Raw genomic sequence first — 23,346 nt, 5'->3', positions numbered from 1 at the left:
CTACTGCCAGCTTCCTTGCAGTTTTTCTCGACTGGAGAGGCAAAATGATCACAGCTCGGATACCAGAAGAGGGGAAGAGGGACCACATTAACTCCTGGCTTTTTTGTTGGGATGTTAGTATTGGTGCCCAGAATGAATCTGGATAGTTGCTGATAGTCTTTATGCTCCAAACTGGCATTTGTAGACTCAATTCCATATGACCACGAAAGAGTGTGTCCAGCTCCAATTGGGTTTAAACCATGGTCAGAAATTAAAGTGACAAAAATGCCTCTAATGTTCATAATATGGAGGCAAAAAATGTCCCTATATTGAATTCCTCTGTCCAGGTATACATATGGTGCATCCCAATCTGCATAGTTGTGCACTATTCTATGCCATTTTGCAAGTTGTATGTTTACACTGAAAATGCAACAATAAGAAATGTAGTATAAGCACCTGGATGATGCACTTCTTTAACCATCAAAATGTGGAATATTGGACACTTCATGCACTCTGCAATGGTGGCTTGCCGTACGTAGCGGAAGGGACAGAGTTAACTGGCTGTCTTGCTGGTCTGACAAATCATTTTGTAAATGATAAAGAATATAACTAGCAAAGCTATTTTGAAAACAGCACCTTACAAATGTAAGTTGAATGCTTTACCATCACCCCACACTGTGTGAATGGACGTTAATTGGGATACAAGTGTTGAACTGAGGATGGCTAATGTGCTAAAGTTAGCGGCAAGACATCACATACGTTTGAAATGCCACTTCCATCAGCTGTTAAACAGTGATTGTTTCCGTGTAGTGTTTCATTGGGTCGATACTACACTGAAAATGCATACACTACATTGCTGAGTGTGTAGTGTATACTATAAGTGCATGTGCAAAGTGCGTGATTTGGTACAATAAATATGTAATGTTAAATACATAAAATGCCCCTTAAAATCAAAACTCAAGAATTTCTTACCCAAATGTGGTCAACATGAAATACAAATATATTTACCTTCTTTGTGCATTCCTGGTCTTATTCTGAGCATTTCATCTGAGCATATTCTAAAGAACAACAGTGTTTTTTCTTCTTAATCTTTCATCAGAAAATAACTTCGAAAGCGTCGGAAACCGCTTTCCTTTTAAGATGGTGTTCCCATACCCACCAACCACTTTTTCCACAATCCAATTAATTCTCTCCCATTTTTATCTTGGTCGATGCCTTGTTTCACTTGAAAATGTGTCACATTATTGCAGTAAAGTGGGTTGCGAATGCCGTTTCATCTTGACTTCAAACTTAAATTGCCAAGATCTCTCTTAACCAGTTGAGGGGCCACAGTGACAACAATTGACTTTGCCGTGATTTGAAATTAGCACAAAGGCTGTTTTGTACCCAGAGAAGATGGTAAATGCAAGATGTTCAAGTAGACAAAAAAATAAGAAAATAAAAACTCGTAAAAAATTATGTTATGTTGAACCCTTATACAGCTTTGTGATTCCTGTCAAAAAAGGAATACGGCTCTACGGTGAATAAGGTCTACTCTGTGGATGCTTTGTGCGCCCCTGCAGGATCTACACTCCAAAGAAAGATTTAATCTAAAGCTTTGTACTCATGTTAATCTCTTTAGTAAATACAGTACATCTGAGTTGTGTAATAAACCTGTTGTTTGGAGATATACAGTAAAGGTGTTCTTCCCCATGCTTTTGATAAAGACAATCAAAACATTGTGTTTCTTTAGAAGCCTGACCCGAAGCCTGAATGAGATTTGAGTCCCTGTCTGTAGGATTCATCTGTTGATTTCTCCTCTTCAGGTGTCAGTTAGGTTCAACAATGTCCAACTAAGCAGCTATGCAACTTGTCAAATAAATGTACTGGTAATCATCAATGAAGGCAGTTCTTTTGGAGTTCATGTATATTTCTGCTCTGTAAAGCCAAAAAGCAGTAACTGCACCTTTCTTCAAAATTGAGTTTTGAGATTTGGGCCACTTAGACTATGATCTGTCCGTTAAATGATGGGTTTGGCTCAGCTATGTGCACAATCAAACAACTTTGAAGCCATTGTTCTCATTTTCAGTGTTGGTGTCCTGTGCTTGTGGCTTTGTAGGGCAGATTTGTTCAGAGCAAAAATGCAGGAACAATAGAATAAGCAGGCCAACCAACTATTTCTTCTTCCCAAAATTGAACAGAACACAGGAAAATGTGGTTCTTGATTTGAACTCGAGTGATCCAGTTCTACAATTCAGTCCTAAACCTTTAAAGTGTAATCATAGTGCAGATATTCAATGTAATTTGTAGTATGTGATGAGCACTGTGCTTTGGTGAACAGACCCTGCAGGCCTGCAGCACTGGGCCTCAGCAAATCTCACGTAGCTCAGGTTGAACTTGAACTGCAGTGATTCCAGAGGGCACTGTTGCAAAAGAGGGATTTGGTTTCAACCTCTTCCGCACACGCTTGAGATGAATTACAGCTGATATGTTTAGCTGCTGTACTTAGAAATTTGGCATAGCATTTTGTTAAAATGGATGGAATATTACCTACTCAACTCTTGAGCTCTGGTCTGTACACCTGGACTTTGAGATCATGAAGAATCATCACTGTATTTGTGTACATACAATGTGAACAGTGTTGATTGAAAGTTTGGACCTTTCTTTTGTGGTGGACAAAAAAACGCTTGAAGTTGCTACATAGATGTTTGAGCAGGTGGTGTTTACTTATATCCATTTCAAGAGATTGATGCCGATGTGGTCCTACTCATATACAGCTGCTGCATTGTAAACATGTATATTTACATAGACTCTATGCATGAACATTTCTCTCTGTGATAATATACAGAGTGGATGGACTGAATTTTTTGTGTTTGTTTGCATGTTTGTCTTTGTGCGTTTGCCCTCAAATGCACTTTTGTTCATTAAATGCTGGCAGTGGTGAGAGAGCTCGATACACTAAAATTGTGTGATCTCCAATTATTAGTAAAGTCCCTTAGTCCAGCGTTTGTTTGCTTTGTACGTCATGTTGCTACAGTATCTTACCTCATTCCTGTGAGTGAACCCAGAGCTCTGTCGCTACAAGTACAATGAACTCCGCTGTGTCGCTCCGGTATGTGCTGATATAGCATATCTATTTATATATTCTGAGACTCTGTGGTGTCCATAAACACAAAAATGGGATTAAAGACAATGGTTCCTTGAAACACATGCCTAATACACTATAGAACCGTGTCTACACTGGAAGCGTTTAATCTGCATGTCACCTCAATGTTCCATAATCTCAGATCAAATCAACAACAGGCGCTTTAATTGTAGACCGCTCTGTTGATCATATTTGGAGAAATGTAATTTTGTTCTGTTGCTCTACACTGCTCATGTTCAATTCAGCATGGTGTAACATTGCAGTACCACATCACTTTGCAATACATTTTCAATTAATTTATTTGTATAAGTCGTCATGAAACAGAAATTGCGACTGAGACTTTGTGACCAAATTGTGACAGACTTTACTTAGGCAATATATTCAGAGGTTATTAGAGCCTTCCAGATCCATCTCCGGTATTGCTGTGATGATGATCAACTGCAGCATGTGCCATCCAGACTTCACTCCAGTCTACTAGGACAGATTTCACAGAGGATAAATTGATGCAAACTCAATGTGCCTTCATGTGCCACATTCAGAAGCATGGGCTCAGGATGGAGCTCACCAAAATTACCTGGCATAAGCTTCCTCCTGGACTGCAATGCTCCTCACTGATGATACTTTTATCAACTTGGTCAAAGGATGGACAACTCTCTTAAAAAATAATTAAATCAACAAATACCTACATAGAATATTAATTAACCACTAACAAAGCATTTATCGGCCAAAATCAAAGGACAATGGATCTACATGTATTTCCTCTGTTAATTTGGGATGACTTCAAGGACTTTATCACTAAAACTTCATACAAAATTTGTTTAACCATTTGACCCACAAAACTTACTTAGTTTTTACTAATTGTAACCACTAATGGATCTAAACATAACTAATATTGGCATTATATGACATTATATTTTCATGAATTTTCTGTTATAGCATCATTTCATGTACATCTTTGAAACAACACCTGTTGTGAAAAGCGCTATACAAATCAATTTCGAAGTGAAAATGTAGGCTGGACTTGATTTTATCCATTTAATGTTGATTGTGTTGTGAGAAGTGGCCATTGCATAATGGAATGGAGGCAGACCTAAATACAAGTTAGCAGTTGACAAACCGACACAAATGCACCCTTTCCACCATGCTGCTTGTGCCAGATTCAGACTTTTATAGAACCTAAAGATGATCTAACTGACAACAATACATAACCAGCCCACAATCGTAAGCAGTACATCGCAGTCTTTACTCACTACAGGATTGGAGCTGTGCAAGTCCAATGCAGATGAACGAGAAACAAGCTAGTAAAAGGTCAAAAAACTTACTTTTGCTGTACATCCCAAGTTACCTGCATTCAAAAATATGAATCAACTCCAGCCTATTTGTTTTTGTATCCGACTCGCAGTCCACTCAGAAGTGATCACCTCTGGAAACATTCAGGTGTGCAATTTCTCGAACACATCCATGCATTTGCTGTTTTACCTCCAATTTGTAAATTCAAGCCAGTAACTAATTTAGTTTGGGTAGGGAATAGGGTTTTGGGAGGGAAACAGCCCCACATGTCGTGCCAAACCTTTTGGATTTTCATATGTGGAACACAAACGGAGATGTTTAAATTGATGTCTCGACTCATATTTTTGGTACAATAGCAGTGGATATTGCCTCACTTTAAAGCTTAAAAAGGACCCAAAATTATCAGAGCATTAAATGTTAATTGTGCATCATATTCCAAGTCTTCCAAAGGCAAATAATAGATTTAGTTGAGAAACAACCTGAAATGTAAGTAATTGTGATTGTTTCAATGAGGTTAAAGCTGAAGTCTGTGTGCGCTTCTGAAATTGAAAATGGATCTACTCTTGCAGTGTCTTATTTCTTTTGACTCAATATGATAACCATAGACATCTTTTTGTTAAAGAAATAATGTTAACATAATATGATTAACGCATGTCCTCTGATGTAATATAAGGATCTGATTACACATGACCTTAGATTTGGAGATTTGATGGTTAGTAATATCATGTATCCATTTCATACATTTCATTTGCACTTCCAAAGTCTTCCATTTATTTTAAACACTGATCTTCACAGGCAGACATCGCAGATATCTCAAGGCGTTGATATGAACAGATGATGTATCAGTCTGAGGTTCTGACAGACACCAAAACATTGTGAACGCTTAAAGCCTGATTTACTTTCTGAGGGTGTTAAACAACACAAGTCTCATTTTTGTCAGAGTTCACATGCTCGTATGCTTGCTAGCTAGTTATGTGGCCAAGGCCATATTTTGCCTTGCTTTTGGAATTCTTTGCATGTAAACTTTGTCCTGTTTGCCGTTTAACAAGACATTTCTAACCATACTAATTTGAAATAAGGATCCCCATGGTCATGGAAAACCTGGAAATATCAGGGTTTTTCAAAATTATCAAAAAATGCATTGAAATGTCTGCAGTAAAAAAAAAAATATATATATATATATATATATATGTGTGTTCTGAAAAGAGTAGGTTCATTTCATTTAATTGGTCAAAATGGCTCACTAATCTCCCTATGATTTATTTGTGAAGCAGTCCAATTCAAAATGATTTTTAAAAATCTTGTTTCAGGTATTAAAAAAAAATAAATCACAGAACCCTCATAAATGTGCAGTCGTAGCCATGACCTACTCTTAAATGGTCATGTTAGCATCAGGATAAGACTTCGGAGACTAGCCCCGCTCTCTTGTCGACCCTCTCTGATGTGCTTCCTGATCAGTATTGGGTAAGTTACTTTCAAAAAAGCATTCCACTACTAATTATTAAAACAATTGTAATCATATTACTTTACTGATTACTTCATGAGAAAAGTAACCGGATTAGTAATTACTTTGAAGTTACTTTCTAAAACTAATCAACCTGCAAAAAATACAAAAGTGAGACTAATAGCTCTTTTAGTACTTTAATAATGACTGAAAACATTAACAAAATTACAGCATCTTGACAAAGACAGCGTGTAATCAGATTACTTCATTTTAAAAGTAGCATTACATTACTGCGTTACCACAAAATGTAATTAGATTACTGTATCAATTTTCTGGCTTTCTTGTGGAGGAGGAAGTGGGAGACGGGTAACAGTCCATGTGAGTCTTTTATTAGACACTTTCAATTTTACACACACAAATAATGCTTTTCAGCAGTCTGTAACAGACACAGGAACACACAATGCTTTGTGTGTCTCTTTCTCTCCTCCGGCGGTCTGGACTGCTCTTTTATCCCTCTCAGCGCTCACAGCAAACAAAAACAGCTGTTAGAGATCATTTCCCACAGGTGTCAATCCTTACAGTTCTTCCTCTCCCGGACTTGCTCTCCACAGACGTTGCTCGGCCATGCCCAAATCACCACAATTACATTAACTCAACACGGTTCCTGACCCAGGAAATGGAATTAACACCTCGCCCCTAAAACTGCAGGGGCCTCAGCCACATCCACATCTGTGCCCTGCCCTGTCCAGGCTCTCAAGTGCAGTAATACTGACGGCTGAGAGAATAAATTTGAGACTCAACAGACCCTCCACTCAACTTTTATACAACACACTTTGGGCTTAGACTTCCTCTGCACTGTATCAGGCTACTTTATCACTTTGGATGACATTGGTCAGAGTCTGAAAACGTTGCCAAAAATTGCTGAAACTAAATGAAAAAGCATCAATCTCCCGTCACAGCTTTTAGACACGTTTGTCACCGAGTTTGTTTTTTACCTCACTGAGATGTTTTATTGACCTGTCCGTTGCACATTAGCCTAGACATAAGGATCTTTTGTGGACTTTTGGGATATTCTGTTGTCTCCTTTTTCTATGTAGAAATGCGTACTGTGAAGAATCATGTAACTAATGGATATTATGATTTATCGTAGCAAATTGCACAGGCCGTATTTCTTTTAAAGCTCAAGAGGAGACACAGAGATAGGTCAAACAGACATGCACCATCAAAGATAATATGAATTTCCTCCCCTGTTATTTTTGTGAAGTGGTATGACCCATTCTTCAAGGTATCTAACAAAATATAAATGTAATTGGGGTGAAATGTATTGCCACACCACAAGATCATTTTTAAGTATGGACCCTTTTCCAATGTCAAATGGACAGTAATTAAGAGAGAAAAAGAAAAATGGAGTATCTGTTTATTAGTTATTTTATGGGGTTCATATTTTAGGAGAAATGGATCCTGAAATTCTTTGCTTGAAAAGTGAGCTGTCTGTTTTCTTCATTAGGTGCATGTGCTGTCTCTCACAGACTGAATAACCGGTTCCTGGCTTTAAATGCCACATGTGTTTGTGTTTTAGTCTCACAGTGTGGATTCCCTAGGGTGAGTTTTGTGCAGACCCATAAACCAAAAAAAAAGAACGTTTTCTTTTTTTTTCTCCTTAATCGTCCCTGTTTTTCTGTTTCTAACACGTGCATACATATCGATGCATTTAAAGCTTTGATTTACATGCATTTGTGGATTTCGTCAGCAGATGTTACTTAAAGCATCTGAAACTTCCTCTACTTTTCCTATTATTTTTTTCTCTAAGAAATTTAGCATGCTACAAGCAATGCTCCACTGTCACTATTGATTGCTTGAAAGCAGTCAGAAAAAAACTGCTACATTATATTACATTATTAGATGGCAAATTTGATACTGTTGCATCAGATCTCTCATAAGGTAATGGAGAACATTTTAGAATTTCCTAGTGCTATCCCAGAATGCTCTGGTAAAAGCGATGAATGTGTTCCTCAGGCCTTATTTGATTTAAGACATGTATTATCTGTGTAATAGGGGTTGATTTCTTGCTCACGGTTTTACAATGTAATATTTTGTTTAAGGAATAAGGATTCAGTGTTGTGATATTGTAACCTTTTAATTCATCTCCATTAGCCTTTGGTATATTTTCCCTTTTTTTTTTAGCCTGTTTTGAGTTTGGGTTTTGGTCCAAAATAATCAAAGTGTGCAGTGACCTAATGGCACAGTACATTTGCCATTTCACTGGCTGTCCCAGTGGTGGTCAGTCTTTTCTCCTAAATTATTAATGAGGAAAAATGTAACACAAAAAACTCTTCTGGCTGGGAGAAATGTAATGTTTTGAATTGAAACATTAATGTTTTATAAAATATTTCAATACTTTGAAATAGCTAGTGTACAGACTTCTGTTTAGGGTACTGTAGAGTTTACAGTATTTAGTTTCAGACATTGAGTGAGAAAGATTTTTGTATGTGTTAGAGAATGATTTTTTGTGGTTATGTACTAATTATATATCTTTCCCTCAACAGTACTTTGAGGTGCCCTTCGACTCAAACATGAATCGTACCAAAAACAGACCTCTGGTCAGAGGACAAATCAGGTAAGCACTTTAAAAACCACCTTATACATTTTGGTTCTCTCTCTTATTTATCTCTTCTTTATCTCTTATTTCCTCTGTTGAGCTCTTTGATTCTAGAGGTTTGGTAATATAGACACGGGCTTTATTTTAATATCACAAGATTACATGGACAACAGTTTTGGGTACGATAATGTCCAGAAATGTTGTCTAGGTAGGCAGTAGGCTTGGGATCGATGCATGTTTCACACATTTATAATCCCAATATATTTTTATTATTTTCCAGATATAAATAGGGTTACTTGTTGAACTCAATTTAGGCTTCCGATTTAAATGTCGGCTTATGTTAACATTGTGATAACTCAAAAACGTACCTAGAAAATAATGTGCTGATCAATAATCGATGTATTGATATTTTGTGACATTCCTAGTAGGCAGCTCACTAGGTTTTGAGGTTCTTGGTTGTTGTCATTTGTAAAGCGCTATTACCCAATAAAATAGCTTCCCTGCTCTTGCTATGTGATGTCATTTAATCTGTACATTGTTCTAAAGCAGCTCAAGTGTTTGTGTATAGCTGTGCCTGCTCTGCTGTTTAGAAACTATACGCCATTGTCTAATATCTGTAGCGCTGGCCAGCCGCTTGCGCACCTGTCCTGTGTAATTTGATCCAGTTGAGTGTAGGCATGGCTCTCTCGTTTCTTCCACCACTCTCATTCTCCTCCTATGTCACACTCCATTACTGACACTCTGAATATTTACTCTAAAATAGAGATGGTTATTTAACATAATATTATTTTAAACTAAATTGATAATTATTCTAAACTAAATATATACACATTTTTACATTAGAAATGCATTTTATATTATACACTTACTCTTTGTTTCCTTTAAATATTCCCTAAAATATATATTTATTTGCATTAAAATAAGATTTTATTTATTTATTATTGTGCATATAAGGCATAAAATATTTTTCTTCATGTTTTTCTTTATTATAGTCAACAGCTACATTCCATTGCTTTTTATATTTTCCTCTTCAGTATTTTCTCTAAAATAGATTTTTTTTTGCAATAAAATAAAATGTTAATTATTATAAATACATATTTATAATGTATGTTTCTTTTTATTATAGTCAGCAGTTTCATTCACATTCAATTACTCATTATATTTCCCTCAAAAATATTTTCTCTAAAATAGTTTTTTGGGGGAATAATAGTATCGTTTTATTTACAGTGGACAGTTACAGGAACTTATTGGAGATAAAGAGGAATGGTATTTAGACATGTAGACTTGCAGACTGCATCACAAACATGAGCACTACAGCTCAACATGTCTGAAGCATAACATGTTGAAATAGAATATGAAATTTAAAAAATCAAGAAACTTCAGTGTCACTACACATTTTTGAGCGCTATACCACTCTAGGGTTGTGCCGATGGACAATATCATCGTCCATCGTGATGGCTGACCAACATCACGATGTAGAGCCACCATCGTGATGCCACGCCCCCTTTTGCGAGTCTTGCTAGTGTGACTCACTAATCCTAGTCTCTTCTATAGTTAACCTAAAACCTTTGCAGGGATTGCTCTGTAAATTAAATTGAGAATATAACTAATGCATATATGCTATTTTAAATACTGTAGTATATGCCAGAGACGTGACGTGTTAGTCTGTGAAAATACCGTGTCAGGCAGGCTACACAAATATTGATCTTGACATTGTTAGCTTCTTGTCTTTTTTTACATGTCTTACTTACACTGTACATTTAGATTAAAATATTTTATGTTGTAGGCTACAAGAAAATAGCCTTTATTAATTAATTATTAGTAGTTGTAGTGTCTCAGAAAATCTTGCTCATTGTCACATAGCTCTTGTATACACTGAAGCGGCAGTTTAAGATAAACCCAGACCAGCTGAACGTCAAATAACTTTTTTCTGGTTAATACTTTTAAAGAAAAATTTCCTTGGCCATAAATCCATAATGTCAAATCAAATGAAAGAAACAAGGTGAATATGAATAACACACATTTATTAAAACATAGAAGAACAACAAATAAAGAACAAGAAAACGGGAACAACACTCAGACCGAAACTCGGCATTAACATTTCACTTATAATTAGGAGCACAATTAACTTCAGCACAGGCTACAAAATAAATTGTTATTGAAATATTGTAAAGTGGTCATATGAACTACACAAATGAACGTTTAAAAAATAATATGCAAAATCGAATAGCTCCGCAACGGATGGCGAAAAATGCTTAAAGAAGTCTAATATCTTTCACCATAGACCATGTTTAAATTTCGATGTTTCTGGCCAGAAATACCAACGTATTCACTTTATCTGGTTTTAATAAGCTGCGGATTGGAGTAACTACACTACCCGCTGTGCTGAAGACCCGCTCTGATGGAGTACTGGTAGCACATATGCACAGATATTTCCGTGCTAATCTTGCCATGAACGGAAACCTTGTCGTTCGTTTTCCACCAAGTCAGCGGGTCCTCTTCCCCATCAATAGCCATTTCCTGCAGGTACATGGTCATTTCTGCCTCGACCTTTTGCTCATCAATGAGTAAAATAACGAAATTATAGTTTTTAAGTGGAAAATAGTATTTATGTAAAGAGATATATTAAAATAAAAAGTGCACAACTCTTCTTAAGTGAAAGCTAAAAAAAAAAAATGCTTCACGTGTCGTGCAACCTACTGATAAAGCGCCGACGAGTCATTTGTTGGGTTAGTAAAATAACGAAATTATAATTTTTCATATAATTTTTGAAAATTATATAATCCCCCGCCCCGCCCCATCGACAATATCATCGTCCATCGCGATGTTTTACTGTCAACATCGTCAACTGCCAATTTAGGGGACATCGCCCAACCCTATACCACTCCTAACACCAGCATACGTTTACACGCCCATGTGTGTGCTTACATTTGACAGCCATTACGTCTTACTAATTGGGTGTGTTAGTGAAATCTAACTGAAAGCCCACCCCTGACCTCTCTCCTTCCCTTGTGGGTCACTTTCTAACAACAAAAGGGGAAGATCTGTTGACGTGAGGTTATAAGAAATGACTTGAGCAGTCACAGTAATCCAAACAGCCCAAACTAAAAACCTGGCTTATCCCACTGTGGTGTGTGGCTCTCAAACACAGACACAATCACAAGAGCTCAAAAGCGACACTGCATGGCTCCAAAGTACATAAGGTGTGCACACTTTTGGCCATGTTAACCATTTCAAAAGAGTGCTAATTTCAGACACTAATGTGTGATTCGTCTTTTGGTTGTCTATTTTTAAAGGAAATATTTAGGTACCATAATGGGTTAGGCTATTTAATTCATAGAAAAAACGTATTTATTTAAGATATTTTAAGAAATGACCTAGAGTGCTCCTGTAGACCTCTGCTAAATCCCGTCCTGTTTTCTAAAACCATTTTGGAGCAGAAGATAAAGAGGCGAGCAGATAAATGCTGCTCTATTTCAAACTCCACTAAGGAGCCTCTGACTTAAGGAAATAACTCCTCATAGATGCTTAATTACTGTATGATTTAACCTTGTGGTAGCATGGCACTAATTCATCTAAGTTGTAGAAAGTCCAAGCAGGTGTATTTAGAGCACCGTTTATATGAACGCAGACAAAGTTGATTTGCCAACAATAATACATGCACTCTTTCTGTCACATATCTTTCACTTCTATAACGGAATAGATTTTTGGAATGTTTACCATACCATCACCGATCCAGACTATGTTATTGGCTTGAGGATTTAATCTGTTGTTGTTTTTGTGTCATAACTTCATATCTTTACCTGACACCCGTATAGACACTCAAGACCTGTACACAAATGCTCAGCATGCAAACAGTAATGTATGAAAAAACATATCATTTTATATATATATATATATATATATAACTCAGCAAAAAAAGAAACATCCCTTTTTCAGGACACTGTATTTTAAAGATAATTTTGTAAAAATCAAAATAACTTTACTTATCTTTATTGTAAATGGTTTAAACAATGTTTTCCATGCTTGTTCAATGAACCATAAACAATTAATGAACATGCATCTGTGGAATGGTCGTTAAGACACCTTTTACAGACAGTTAAGGTCACAGTTATAAAAACTCTGAAAAACACCAAAAGATAGATGCCCAGGGTCCCTGCTCATCTTAGGCATGCAGCATGTAGGCATGAGGACTGTTGATTTGGCCAGGGCAATAAATTGCTGGACTGAGGGCTCATAGGCCTGCTGTAAGGCATGTCCTTACCAGACATCACCGCCAACAATGTTGCCTTTGGGCACAAATCCAATTTGGCTGGACCAGACAGGACTGGCAAAAAGTGCTCTTCACTGACGAGTCATAGGTTTGTCTCACCAGCGGTGATGGTCGGACTCGCATTTATCGTCAGAGGTATGAGCATTACACAGAGGCCTGTAATCTGGAGCTGGAGATGGTGTCTCACAGCATCATCAGACTAAGCTTGTTGTCATTGCAGGCAATCTCAATGCTGTACATTACAGGGAAGACATTCTCCTCCCTCATGTGGTACCCTTCCTGCAGGCTCATCCTGACATGGCCCTCCAGCATGACAATGCCACCAGCCGCACTGCTTGTTCTGTGCGTGATTTCCTGCAAGACAGGAATGTCAGTGCTCTGCCATGGCCATTGAAGAGCCCGGATCTCAGTCCCATTGAGCACGTCTGGGGCTGTTGGATCGGAGGGTGAGGGCTAGGGCCATTCCCCCCAGAAATGTCCGGGAACTTGCAAGTACACAACTTGGTGGAAGAGTGGGGTAACGTCTCACAGCAAGAACTGGCAAACCTGGTGCAGTCCATGAGGAGGAGATGCACTGCAGTACTTAATGCAGCTGGTGGCCACACCAGATACTGACGGTTACTTTTGATTTTTTTCAGAGACAAATTATTCCATTTATGGTAGTCACATGTCTGTGAAACTTGTTCAGTTTATGTCTTAGTTGTTGAATCTTTTTTTGTTCATACAAATATTTCCACATGTTAGGTTTGCTGAGAATAAAAGCAGTTGCAATTGAGAGGACGTTTCTTTTTTGCTGAGTTTATGTTTATATATATATATATATATATATATATATATATATATATATATATATACATACATACATACATACATACATACATACATACATACATACATGCATGCTGTAAAAGATGAGGCTGAATCCCGCTTCTTATTTAGTAAAAGGATCGCAACACTCAAGTTCTTCTTCGTCACTACACAACTCAAGCTCTGGCAAGTAAAATTTTAATATTTTTGGCTAGTGGCTAATAAAATACATATTTTTGTACAAAATTTGGTCACATATGATATGAAATAAAATAATTATAAAAACTGAAATTATTGGAAAAAACTGAAACTAAACTAAAATGCATTTTCATATCCCCAAAACTAACTAAAATAAAATACAGATCATCTCAAATTCATTTTAGATTTAGTTTTTGTTATACTAGGGTGAATATGGGAAAAGTGGGACACTTTTGGAAATGTGTCTTTTCTTGACACAGAATTGTGATACAAATGACACAACCTAACATTATTCATTTGAAGAAAGCTTAGGATGTCTTCTACCTTAGTCAAAAGCAAAAATTAAGTAATATTAAATAATGAGAAGTATAAACTTTGAAGATCCTCTTGACCAAATTCCAGATGTGTTTAAGCAGCAGGACCTACTGATAATGTGGGACAGAAGAACATTTATTCTCTAGATGGAAAATAAAAAATAAAAAAAAATATATATACATGTATGTATGAAATTATTTTTTATATTTTCTTCTACACTTTCACATCATAACATTAAGTTAACTTTAGCTTGTTTATAAGCTTAACTAGATTTTAAAATTTGAGACCTTGCTGAGGGGGAGACTTTCAGTGAATAACTAATTACAATTTGCCACTTTATGGTTATTTAATGCCCAAAAAAATTTTTTTTATCCTTTTTAGAGCTTGACAGTGTGAATGACTGTCCATTGTCATTGAATAGCTCAACTCTAATTTCCAATTTTTCCTCTCATGATAATGGGTAAAAAAAAGGTAAAACCGGTTCGAACAACATGAGTTTGAATAAATGATGGCATAAAATCATGAACTCATTCTGTAAGCTCAGTACTAGACTAAAAAGTGTTAAAGATTTGTATTTATTTATTTCACTGAGAGTCACCATTGACATGATGATTTAGGGCTAGTCTAGAACTCTGTTTTGACTCATCCTGCACTATAAACCCTAATGGTGTAATCTCTGGAAAAATCAAGTTGACTTAATGAAATGTCAAATAATTGTCTGTTAACACAATCTCAGTTCTGCTTGTGCATGTGCAACTGAAATACAGGTGTCTATGCATTTCTGTGGATAATTACGTTTTGGTCAATGATTGACCTAGAATCAATTATAATATTCTTTATTTGAGCTGTGTTATTGTATGGATAAGTCAAAAACTAGAAACAAAAATATTTACATATTGTTCTGAGAAATACTGAGACAAGCCTACTTGCATCTAGTTACCTGAACTTAAATAGTTAAGTCCATGCTAATGAACACCAAGTCAAGTGACCTCAGTTACACAGGTTTCTGAAACACCATTACTCAATTAAATTGAGGAAACACGTTTTCTCAATCAATTGAGTAAAGTCAACTTATTAGGGTTTTCAGTGAGAGAAAACCTGCCAAATGAGACCATGACGTCTTATTCGTTGCATTTTTTAGACTGCTTTTCTAAAGTGAAGTATCAAGGCCTTACAGCTGTTTCCAACCTAGGCAGACAGATTCACATGCTTGTTTTGAGTGGCACAGGCTTATCAGATGAACAAAAACCTTTATAACACTAAATAAATTAAATGTGTGAATGAACAATAACTTAATTATTAGTTTGTGGCAAAGTTTGATTAGCCCATTTATTCTTGTAGTTCATGGAATGCCAGTGGCTTTGCTCCAAGCATTAACAGCCTTAACTCTCAAACAAACTGATCTTACCCCTTAAGTTATCGGACATTCTTAAAACCCCTCCACCACATAAAATAGTAAAAACAATGATAATAACATTAAAATGGACTCTCCCACTGTTGGGTGGAAAAATTGCCCTATTTTTTGCCCTCTGCTTTGGTCTCTCTCTCAATGCCCCTTTAATTTATAGAGTAGTTAGCTGTGAATTTGAACCAGGCACCTCTGTAGGATCGGATTGACTGCTTTTAATAAACGTCAGAGGAAGTGGTTGTCCGATGGAAGCAGAGAGAATAGCATCTGTGGCCAAGAGAGGTTTAATCTGTAGCAGAGAGTCAGAACCCCTTGTTTTGATGTGACACACAACCACACGAAAGCGTAGTTTAAAAGCTGGTTTTACATATGATTCATTTCTGGTCTGTATCTTTCTACATTGTTTCTTTATGTGTAGTACAGTGTTGCACAGAATATCTTGGTTCCATTAAAATGGTGCTCCTCTTTTGCTCTTGTTTCAGATCTAAAATCCAACATGTCTTTTGCATGTTTTGGGCCAATGTTTGCTGTAGTTTCTTTCAAACTGTGCATTGGAGTATCTATTTACGTTTTCATTGTTGTCCATTCTTTTTCTAAAGGTAAATTGTGTATTTTTGCAATGTTAAAATGCATTCTCCTGTAAGTCATTCATGGGTTAATTCCACAAAAAACTCTATGGCGCTATCAAAACATTGCTCTGTTTGAGCACAGCAAAACAACCAATGGCATGAGTATAAGGCGTGACATTCTGTTTGACCTTTGGAAGATTGGGGTGTGTCATTATTTATGCTATTACTTTGGCGATCCTAGTGGTGCAGAAATTACACTTCACCTTTAAACATTTATGTTTTAATATTTCCACATCCATGTAACTTCCCTTTATCCTCAAACACACTATCTGTTTCTTTCAGCCCGCTCCATGCTGTGTCATTCGCGCTGGCATGTGGGATCCCAGGTTTAACCCTGCTGACCCTGGGCGTGAATCCCCTGACGGGCTTTCTGGGCGCCCTGACCATCTTTCTGTACACGTGCTGTTACACTCCTCTGAAACGCCTCAGCATCACCAACACCTGGGTGGGCGCGGTGGTGGGTGCCATCCCCCCTGTTATGGGCTGGACTGCAGCCACTGGCTTTCTCGATCCAGGTACAAGATCCTCTTACACACAAACAAGATCTTCGGTGCTCTTTGTGTGCTGCTACACCAAAGTCTGTGGACTGTACATTATACTGTCAAATCCTACAAATGTTAATTGGTTATGAAATTCCAGTGCTTTGAATCAGTAGTGCAGTAGTGACTTGTTCTCCAGTTGTCTCGATTTTGATTTTCAGACTTCTGAAGTATGGTCCACTTTGCAGATTATTCTTGCCAAGAACAGCCCACTTAGACTCCAATAGCCTTTTCCACTAACATGGTTCGGGTGCAGGTTCCTGGGACGGTGTGAATTTTCTAACTACTAATTTCCACCGCAGAAAAGGCCATTCTGGTTTGAAAGCCTGGTTCCGCACCAGGCCCAAAAGCTTGCTGGTCTGTACGCAGGAACTGATTACATCAGGGGATGGCGGGCGGGATAATTTTTAGTCACCATGGTAACGTTTTCGCAAACAACAACAACAGTAAGGAGTCTACAGCAAGGAGTACTTCTTATATTCTATATACGATAATAAAAAAACCCACAAAATGATCAGACATCAAAAGCGTTCAGATAACATGACGAAACAATTGCTCTACTTGCGATATGGTATTTATAACGTTCCGAGATAAACTAGAGAGATCGCAAAGAAAAAAAAACATTCTCTACAAGAATGAAGGTGCAGCACGAATTGATGCACGCTGCCTTCAAACGGACAACTGACTAAATCATAAACAAATTGAAAAACACTTAAGGGAGTACAGGGACCATAAGAATGACATATGGAGCAATGATGTTTTGGACTCGGACACCGACCAGCATGCTAACTAACTGGGGTATTGAATTCAGCCATTAATGCTTTTGATAAACAGTGAATCGCCAGTGTTCTCTGCAGCTGATCTCAGTAAGTTGTTATATTTGCCGGCTTTGTTAGCTTTTCTTACACTGTTGTCATCTTATTTTGTGCATTGTTTTGTTCTGTAAGAGGATTTTTGACCAGCTACGCAATAAGATTGGAAGATAGTGGCTGTCTGTTAAGTAAAACTGTGGGATTCTTAATCAATAATATTATGGCAAAAATCAAAATACAACCATCTGCTACACCATTGTTAAAAATGAAGAACTTAGCAAATTCAGCCATAGTTCATACAATACAATATAATGGAATTACATTACCTGTCGTGTTTAGCGTAGATGTCGTCTCTGACAATCTTGATGAGCAAAGTAATGACGATGTATTGCATTAATCCGTATGTTTTAAATGTGTCCTCAAAAACAAGAGTAAAAGCTGTGTACAAACACACTGTGATGCACCATGTTTGTGGTAGTCATGTGAAACTACCACGTAGAGAGTAACCTGTTACGTCACCACTCAGCTCTCAGGTTAGTAGAAAAGCACCGGCTGTGAACCAGCGGAGCACAAGCACGGCACGAGAACATCGCAATTTCGGTGGAAAGGGCTACAAGAGACCCTCTGATGAATTTTATTTATTTTTTTATGTTACTTTTAGGTGTGGGTTTATCATAAATAGTTTAACACAAAAGTAGACTGGCATGGAAAAAACTAAATTCTAGTATCAGCCTGCAAACAGCTGTATCTCACAGTATATATACAGTACAATACACAAAAATATAGTAATATAAAGTAAATCAGTACAGATTATTTTACAGACAGACAACAGAGCGGAATATATAGTTTGTGAAAATCTAATATACTTGGTAGTAAGTTCAAACAAAATATTTTAATGACCCTAACTGGGAAACCTTTAAACTTCCTGAAAAGTGTTTATTGTAGAAGCCTGGTATGATCATTTCACTTTTAAACCAGAATGTTGAAATTAAAGTTAAAGTGTAGATTTATAGATTCTGATTTAAGGACTCTGTTTCTCTCCCACTTCTATCATATCGCTTCTGAAGATATGGATTACTTTAATGCTGACTTTGTCATTTGTGGACCTGCTGAGTTCCGGTCACCATTAAATTGCATTGTGAGGACCAACAGAGCTTAAATATTCTTCTAAAAATCATTGTGTTTGTTCAGCAAAGGAATAAAAGTCATACACATCTGAGATGGCATAAATTGGAGTATATTATGAGAAAATGTTCATATTTGGGTGAACTATCCCTTTAAGGTCCAGACTCTAAAGCTGTAGTGTTCCTCTTGTAGGGCCATTTAGCACCGTATATGGCACTATGGGCATGAATATCATATAATATCTTCACTGTTGCCACCAAACAAAATGTTATAGTTTTCAACAGGAACTTCATATCTGGCTTACAATAAAATGTGTCCTTGGTCATAAAAGGCCTCCTTGTGCACAGTTTTATCACACTTTCTCCCATAGTTAAGGGTTGTGTAGCAGTTCCACAGATGTGAGCCTTTGTTATACACAGTCTGTATAAAAGATGTATATGTCCCATATGGGAGTTCTGACTTTTTCTGACTCCAGTCCCTGACCTGAGGTCAACGTCCACTTATGAGTGTTATAGTTACACACATCCCAGCATCCTGTGTTGTTTGAGGATGCCTTTCGCCTAAAATCAAGTGTTTGTGGTAGTCAGCAGGGGGTCTCTGTGCTATTTTGCAAACTGTAAAATTGTGTTGTTGTGGCAACTGTCAGATCTGTTTTCTCTGAGGCACAAACGGCTTAAGTTTGTATGCACATATTTACTTAATTTTCCGCTGTACTCTGAAAACATGTGTCTGATGTATTAGTACAGATCCAGTACTCTTTTTCATGCCTGTGTGTATTTGTAAGTCTACATAGGTTTCAAAATGTACAATTTGTGGGTTCTTTGACCAGTTGGTCTAAAGGAAACACTGTATCAGTTAAGGGTCATGGTCATCTTTCACAGATCAGATGGTTATAGCATGCTAAAAGTTGCACTTTTGTGTCTAAACTGCGAGCATCGCAACATTGTGCACTTGCAGTGTAGAAGACATCATTGACTTGAGGATAAAAGCAGTCCACTAGTGCTAATTGCCAAGTGTCTTAGTGGCAGGAAAGATGACAAAAGTGTTTCAGGTCTCCGTCATGCTGCCCTGTTTCCCAGAGGATTTTGCTACAAGATCATGCACTCAAAGGGAGCTCTACACGTCATGCTCTGCTGCACTTGCACGGGCCACTGTTTGTGCGGTGTCAACTTTCCTCTCTGCCTTTAGGGTCTGATCTCAGGTGAAGTTTGTTTATTTCCTCCCCAGTAGAATGTGTAAGACCACAAGCATCTTTCCTGTGATGGGACGGAGTATTTAAAATGTACTGGTTCTCTCGTTTTCCTTTTGACTTGTGTTTTGTTTAGTTACTCTGTGCATGTGTTCAAGCAATACATGAGAGTGCGAAAGTGCAGCACACACACTTCCTCGACTGATAAAACGTTTTGGAGACATTGTTTGTTTATTCACTCCTTCTGCACTCTCTTTCTCCAGGAGCACTCTTGCTGGGAGGTTTCCTGTTCTCCTGGCAGTTTCCTCACTTTAATGCATTGAGCTGGAACCTGAGAGAGGACTACTCCCGTGGCGGGTACCGAATGATGTCTGTCACTCATCCAGCCCTTTGTAAGCGTGTGGCCCTCCGCCACAGTGTAGGCCTGATTGGCCTCTCTGCCTTGGGCCCTGCGCTGGATGTCACGACCTGGACCTTTCCCCTAGTCTCTCTGCCGATTAACCTTTACATCAGCTACCTGGCCTTCAGGTTCTATCGCCATGGTGACAGGCAGAACGCCCGAAAGCTGTTCTTCTGTAGTCTCTGGCATCTGCCAATGCTGCTGCTGCTAGCACTCACCTGCAAAAAGAGGCGTGTGACACAGGACGAGGCAGCCGTTGCCCCTAGTACGGCATCTCTGGCTCTGTAGGGTCAACACAATCCCCTTCTGGCCATTGCCATTGTTTTTCATATCCTGACTTGCTGTCTGCAATTAATTGCTGTTGGCCCCAAAGTGAATAACATCTTGGAGTTGAAAAGATTATGCACCTTTGAAAGAGTGAGACAAAATAGAGAACATGCCTGACTGTGATAACCATAACCTCTTTATTTATGTTGAGGTTTTCGTCAGAGAGAAATTATGACATTGTCAATACATACATGTGCTACTGCACAACAAATATTTAAAAATCCCTAAATTCACTCAGGTAGCTTATACACAAACCAATGCTGTGTGTGTGTAAATATATGATATATTTATTTGATACTGCCCCTTTGATGTCTATCAGCACAATGTCTGTGATTGTATTGATTAATAAACAAAAAGAATGACCCCTAACAATTTATGGAATATCTATATACAGCTATAATGCAACATCGGTGATTCTCACTAAACTTATCAAGAAAATTGCCAATGCCAAAAGTTTTTTTATGCACAATGTAAAAATGAAGGCTACATTTAGTGGGCATTAAGTTTTTTTGCATTGTGACATTAAGTCAGGAGACTTGAGCACATTTTTACCCCCCTTTTCTATCCACTTCTAACCCACCCCCCATTATCCTTAATGCAATGCATTAGGATGTTTTACTTTTACAATTCAGATTGTTTTCAGTGATGATTCTCAATACTGTAACTGTCTTTTTATTTACTGTTACAGTAAAATGATGGTGTACAATTATGTTAAATTAAAATATTTAAATTAAAAGCATTACCAAATGAGTGCAAATAAGGCGTATAAATACTTTACAATTTCTATTAATTTTTTCCTCATTGCAGTAATAAGAATATCATAACTATATTTTTGGCAATACAGTAATGAGAATTGGGGGTTAAAATGTGCATAACTGAAAAATATAAATTGCCTTAAATATAGGCTTATTTTTATTATATATAATAAAAATGTTTTTATTTTCCAAATTGTGGGACGTCCACAAGTCTGGTTCATCCTTGGAGCAATTTCCAAATGCCTGAAGGTACCATATTCATCTGTACAAACAATAGTATGCAAGTATAAACACAATGTGAACACGCAGCCATCATACCGCTCAGGAAGGAGACCCATTCCCTAGACATGAATGCCGTTTGGTGCGAAAAGTGCAACAGCAAAGGACCTTGTGAAAAAGCTGGAGGAAATGGGTAGACAAGTATCTATATCCACAGTAAAACGAGTCCTATATCAACATAACCTGAAAGGCTGCTCAGCAAGGAAGATGCCATATATATATATATATATATATATATATATATATATATATATATATATATATATATATTAGTACATTGGCGGTCAATATTAGCTCACAAATGGCAAAAAAGAAACCGCTTTCTCTAGAAACTCATTAGTCAATAGTTGTTTTGAGGAATGAAGGCTAAACAATGCTTGAAATTTCATACAAATGTGTACACTTCAGTCTTCAAAGACAAAGGACAACTGGCTCTAGCAAGGACAGAAAAAGATGTGGAAGGCCAAATGATCAACTGAACAAGAGGAATAGTACATCAGAGTTACTAGTTTGAGAAATAGATGCCTCACATTTCCTCAGCTGAAACCTTAATTGATATATATGCAAAATTGAATTTCTTATTTATTTTTACTTGACAGTAAAACCAGGACATTTTCTCGAAATTTTTTGTGAGAATCACCCGCATTTTGTGTAAAATGTGCAAATAATATTGTCATACTGTATTTGGGTCTAATATCATTACTGTCATTACTGTGGATATTTGTCTTTATGCTTTAATGGCCTAAAAGGAGAAAGACTTAACGCACCTTGGAATTTATAGCGTAATCGGCAATACATTCTTGTTTATTCTCAAACAAATACTTGGTTTCCCAAGTCTGTTTGATTGATTTAGTAAAGAAAACACTGTTTCACTGTTAGCCCAGACGGCTTTATTCTGCATCCTCATTTAAAACTCCGTCCCTTTGAAAATAAATGCTGAGTGATAGATTTAAAGAGTCTGGTCCATCAAAAATACTGAAGTTTTTTAGTACAAATAAACTCACTCAGCTTAGTCATTTCCAGAATCACACAAATTTGAATAACTGTTCAGCACCTTCACTGTTTACCATCATCCAACCTCACCTTATCAATGACCTCTGTAAGACACACAAGAACGAGAGTTGTTTTTTAATAAATGTCTTGCAATCAGTCTTGTGTTTGAGTTTTAATCTGAAATCTCTGACATACGACCTAGAGTTCACATTGTACATCCATACATCCATACGCCAATATAAGCACTGTTTCTGTCTTCATTTCCTAATTATTCTTTAAATATTTGACTTTAATGATTGCAGTAATTCAGCAAGGCTGCTGTCTTATTACAATTAACAAAACATTTAATTTTGCATTCATGGCATGTTGTCTGTTGACTGCAGTTAACAATGCTATGGGATGCATGGCTGAATTAGAGAAGTATCTCACTGTATCTCCAGACAGGCCTGGAAACAATGATTGGCTGCTCTGGACACATTTGGCTAAGATATCAGCCCATATAATCTCCTAAGTATCAACCTCTGCACCTGTCTGACTGCAACACTTGATACTCCTCTGCTTTTTCTTTCCCAGTTGTCTTCTATGGTTCCACTTCTATCACCACCCTATGATATGTCTGCATACTGTATGCTGCTCCCCATCTCTCTTCCAAACTAGAAAGATTTAATCAGGATGGGAGGTGAGGAATTTCCCCTCGTAAATGTCCAGTCTGGATGCAGCCAGCACTATTCCACTGTACATCAGAGGCAAAGAAGGGATTGGGGGGAGGGTTTGAGTGAGAAACAGCTGTTCTCAACATGTCAATAGATTAAATAGTAGTTTCAGCCCTCTGTGGACTCTCCCACCATAATTGTATAGTTT

General features: G+C 37.4%; 1 protein-coding gene across 1 annotated transcript in view; it reads left to right on the top strand.

Moving 5' to 3' along the window:
• The window catches only part of LOC127633424 (protoheme IX farnesyltransferase, mitochondrial), a 63,585-nt gene extending 40,950 nt beyond the window's left edge, over nt 1–22,635 (top strand). Inside the window, exons 5-7 of the mRNA XM_052112502.1 lie at nt 8,384–8,454; nt 16,349–16,581; nt 19,995–22,635. Coding sequence (XP_051968462.1) covers nt 8,384–8,454; nt 16,349–16,581; nt 19,995–20,419 — 729 coding nt within the window. The 3' untranslated portion in view covers nt 20,420–22,635. The remainder of the gene's footprint in view (nt 1–8,383; nt 8,455–16,348; nt 16,582–19,994) is intronic.
• The last annotated feature ends 711 nt before the right edge of the window (nt 22,636–23,346 follow it).

This window comes from Xyrauchen texanus, chromosome 40 (assembly GCF_025860055.1).
Source record: "Xyrauchen texanus isolate HMW12.3.18 chromosome 40, RBS_HiC_50CHRs, whole genome shotgun sequence".
NCBI classification, from domain to species: Eukaryota; Metazoa; Chordata; class Actinopteri; order Cypriniformes; family Catostomidae; genus Xyrauchen; species Xyrauchen texanus.
Note: the sequence above shows the minus strand (reverse complement) of the source record. Positions and strands in the feature narration are given on the sequence as shown.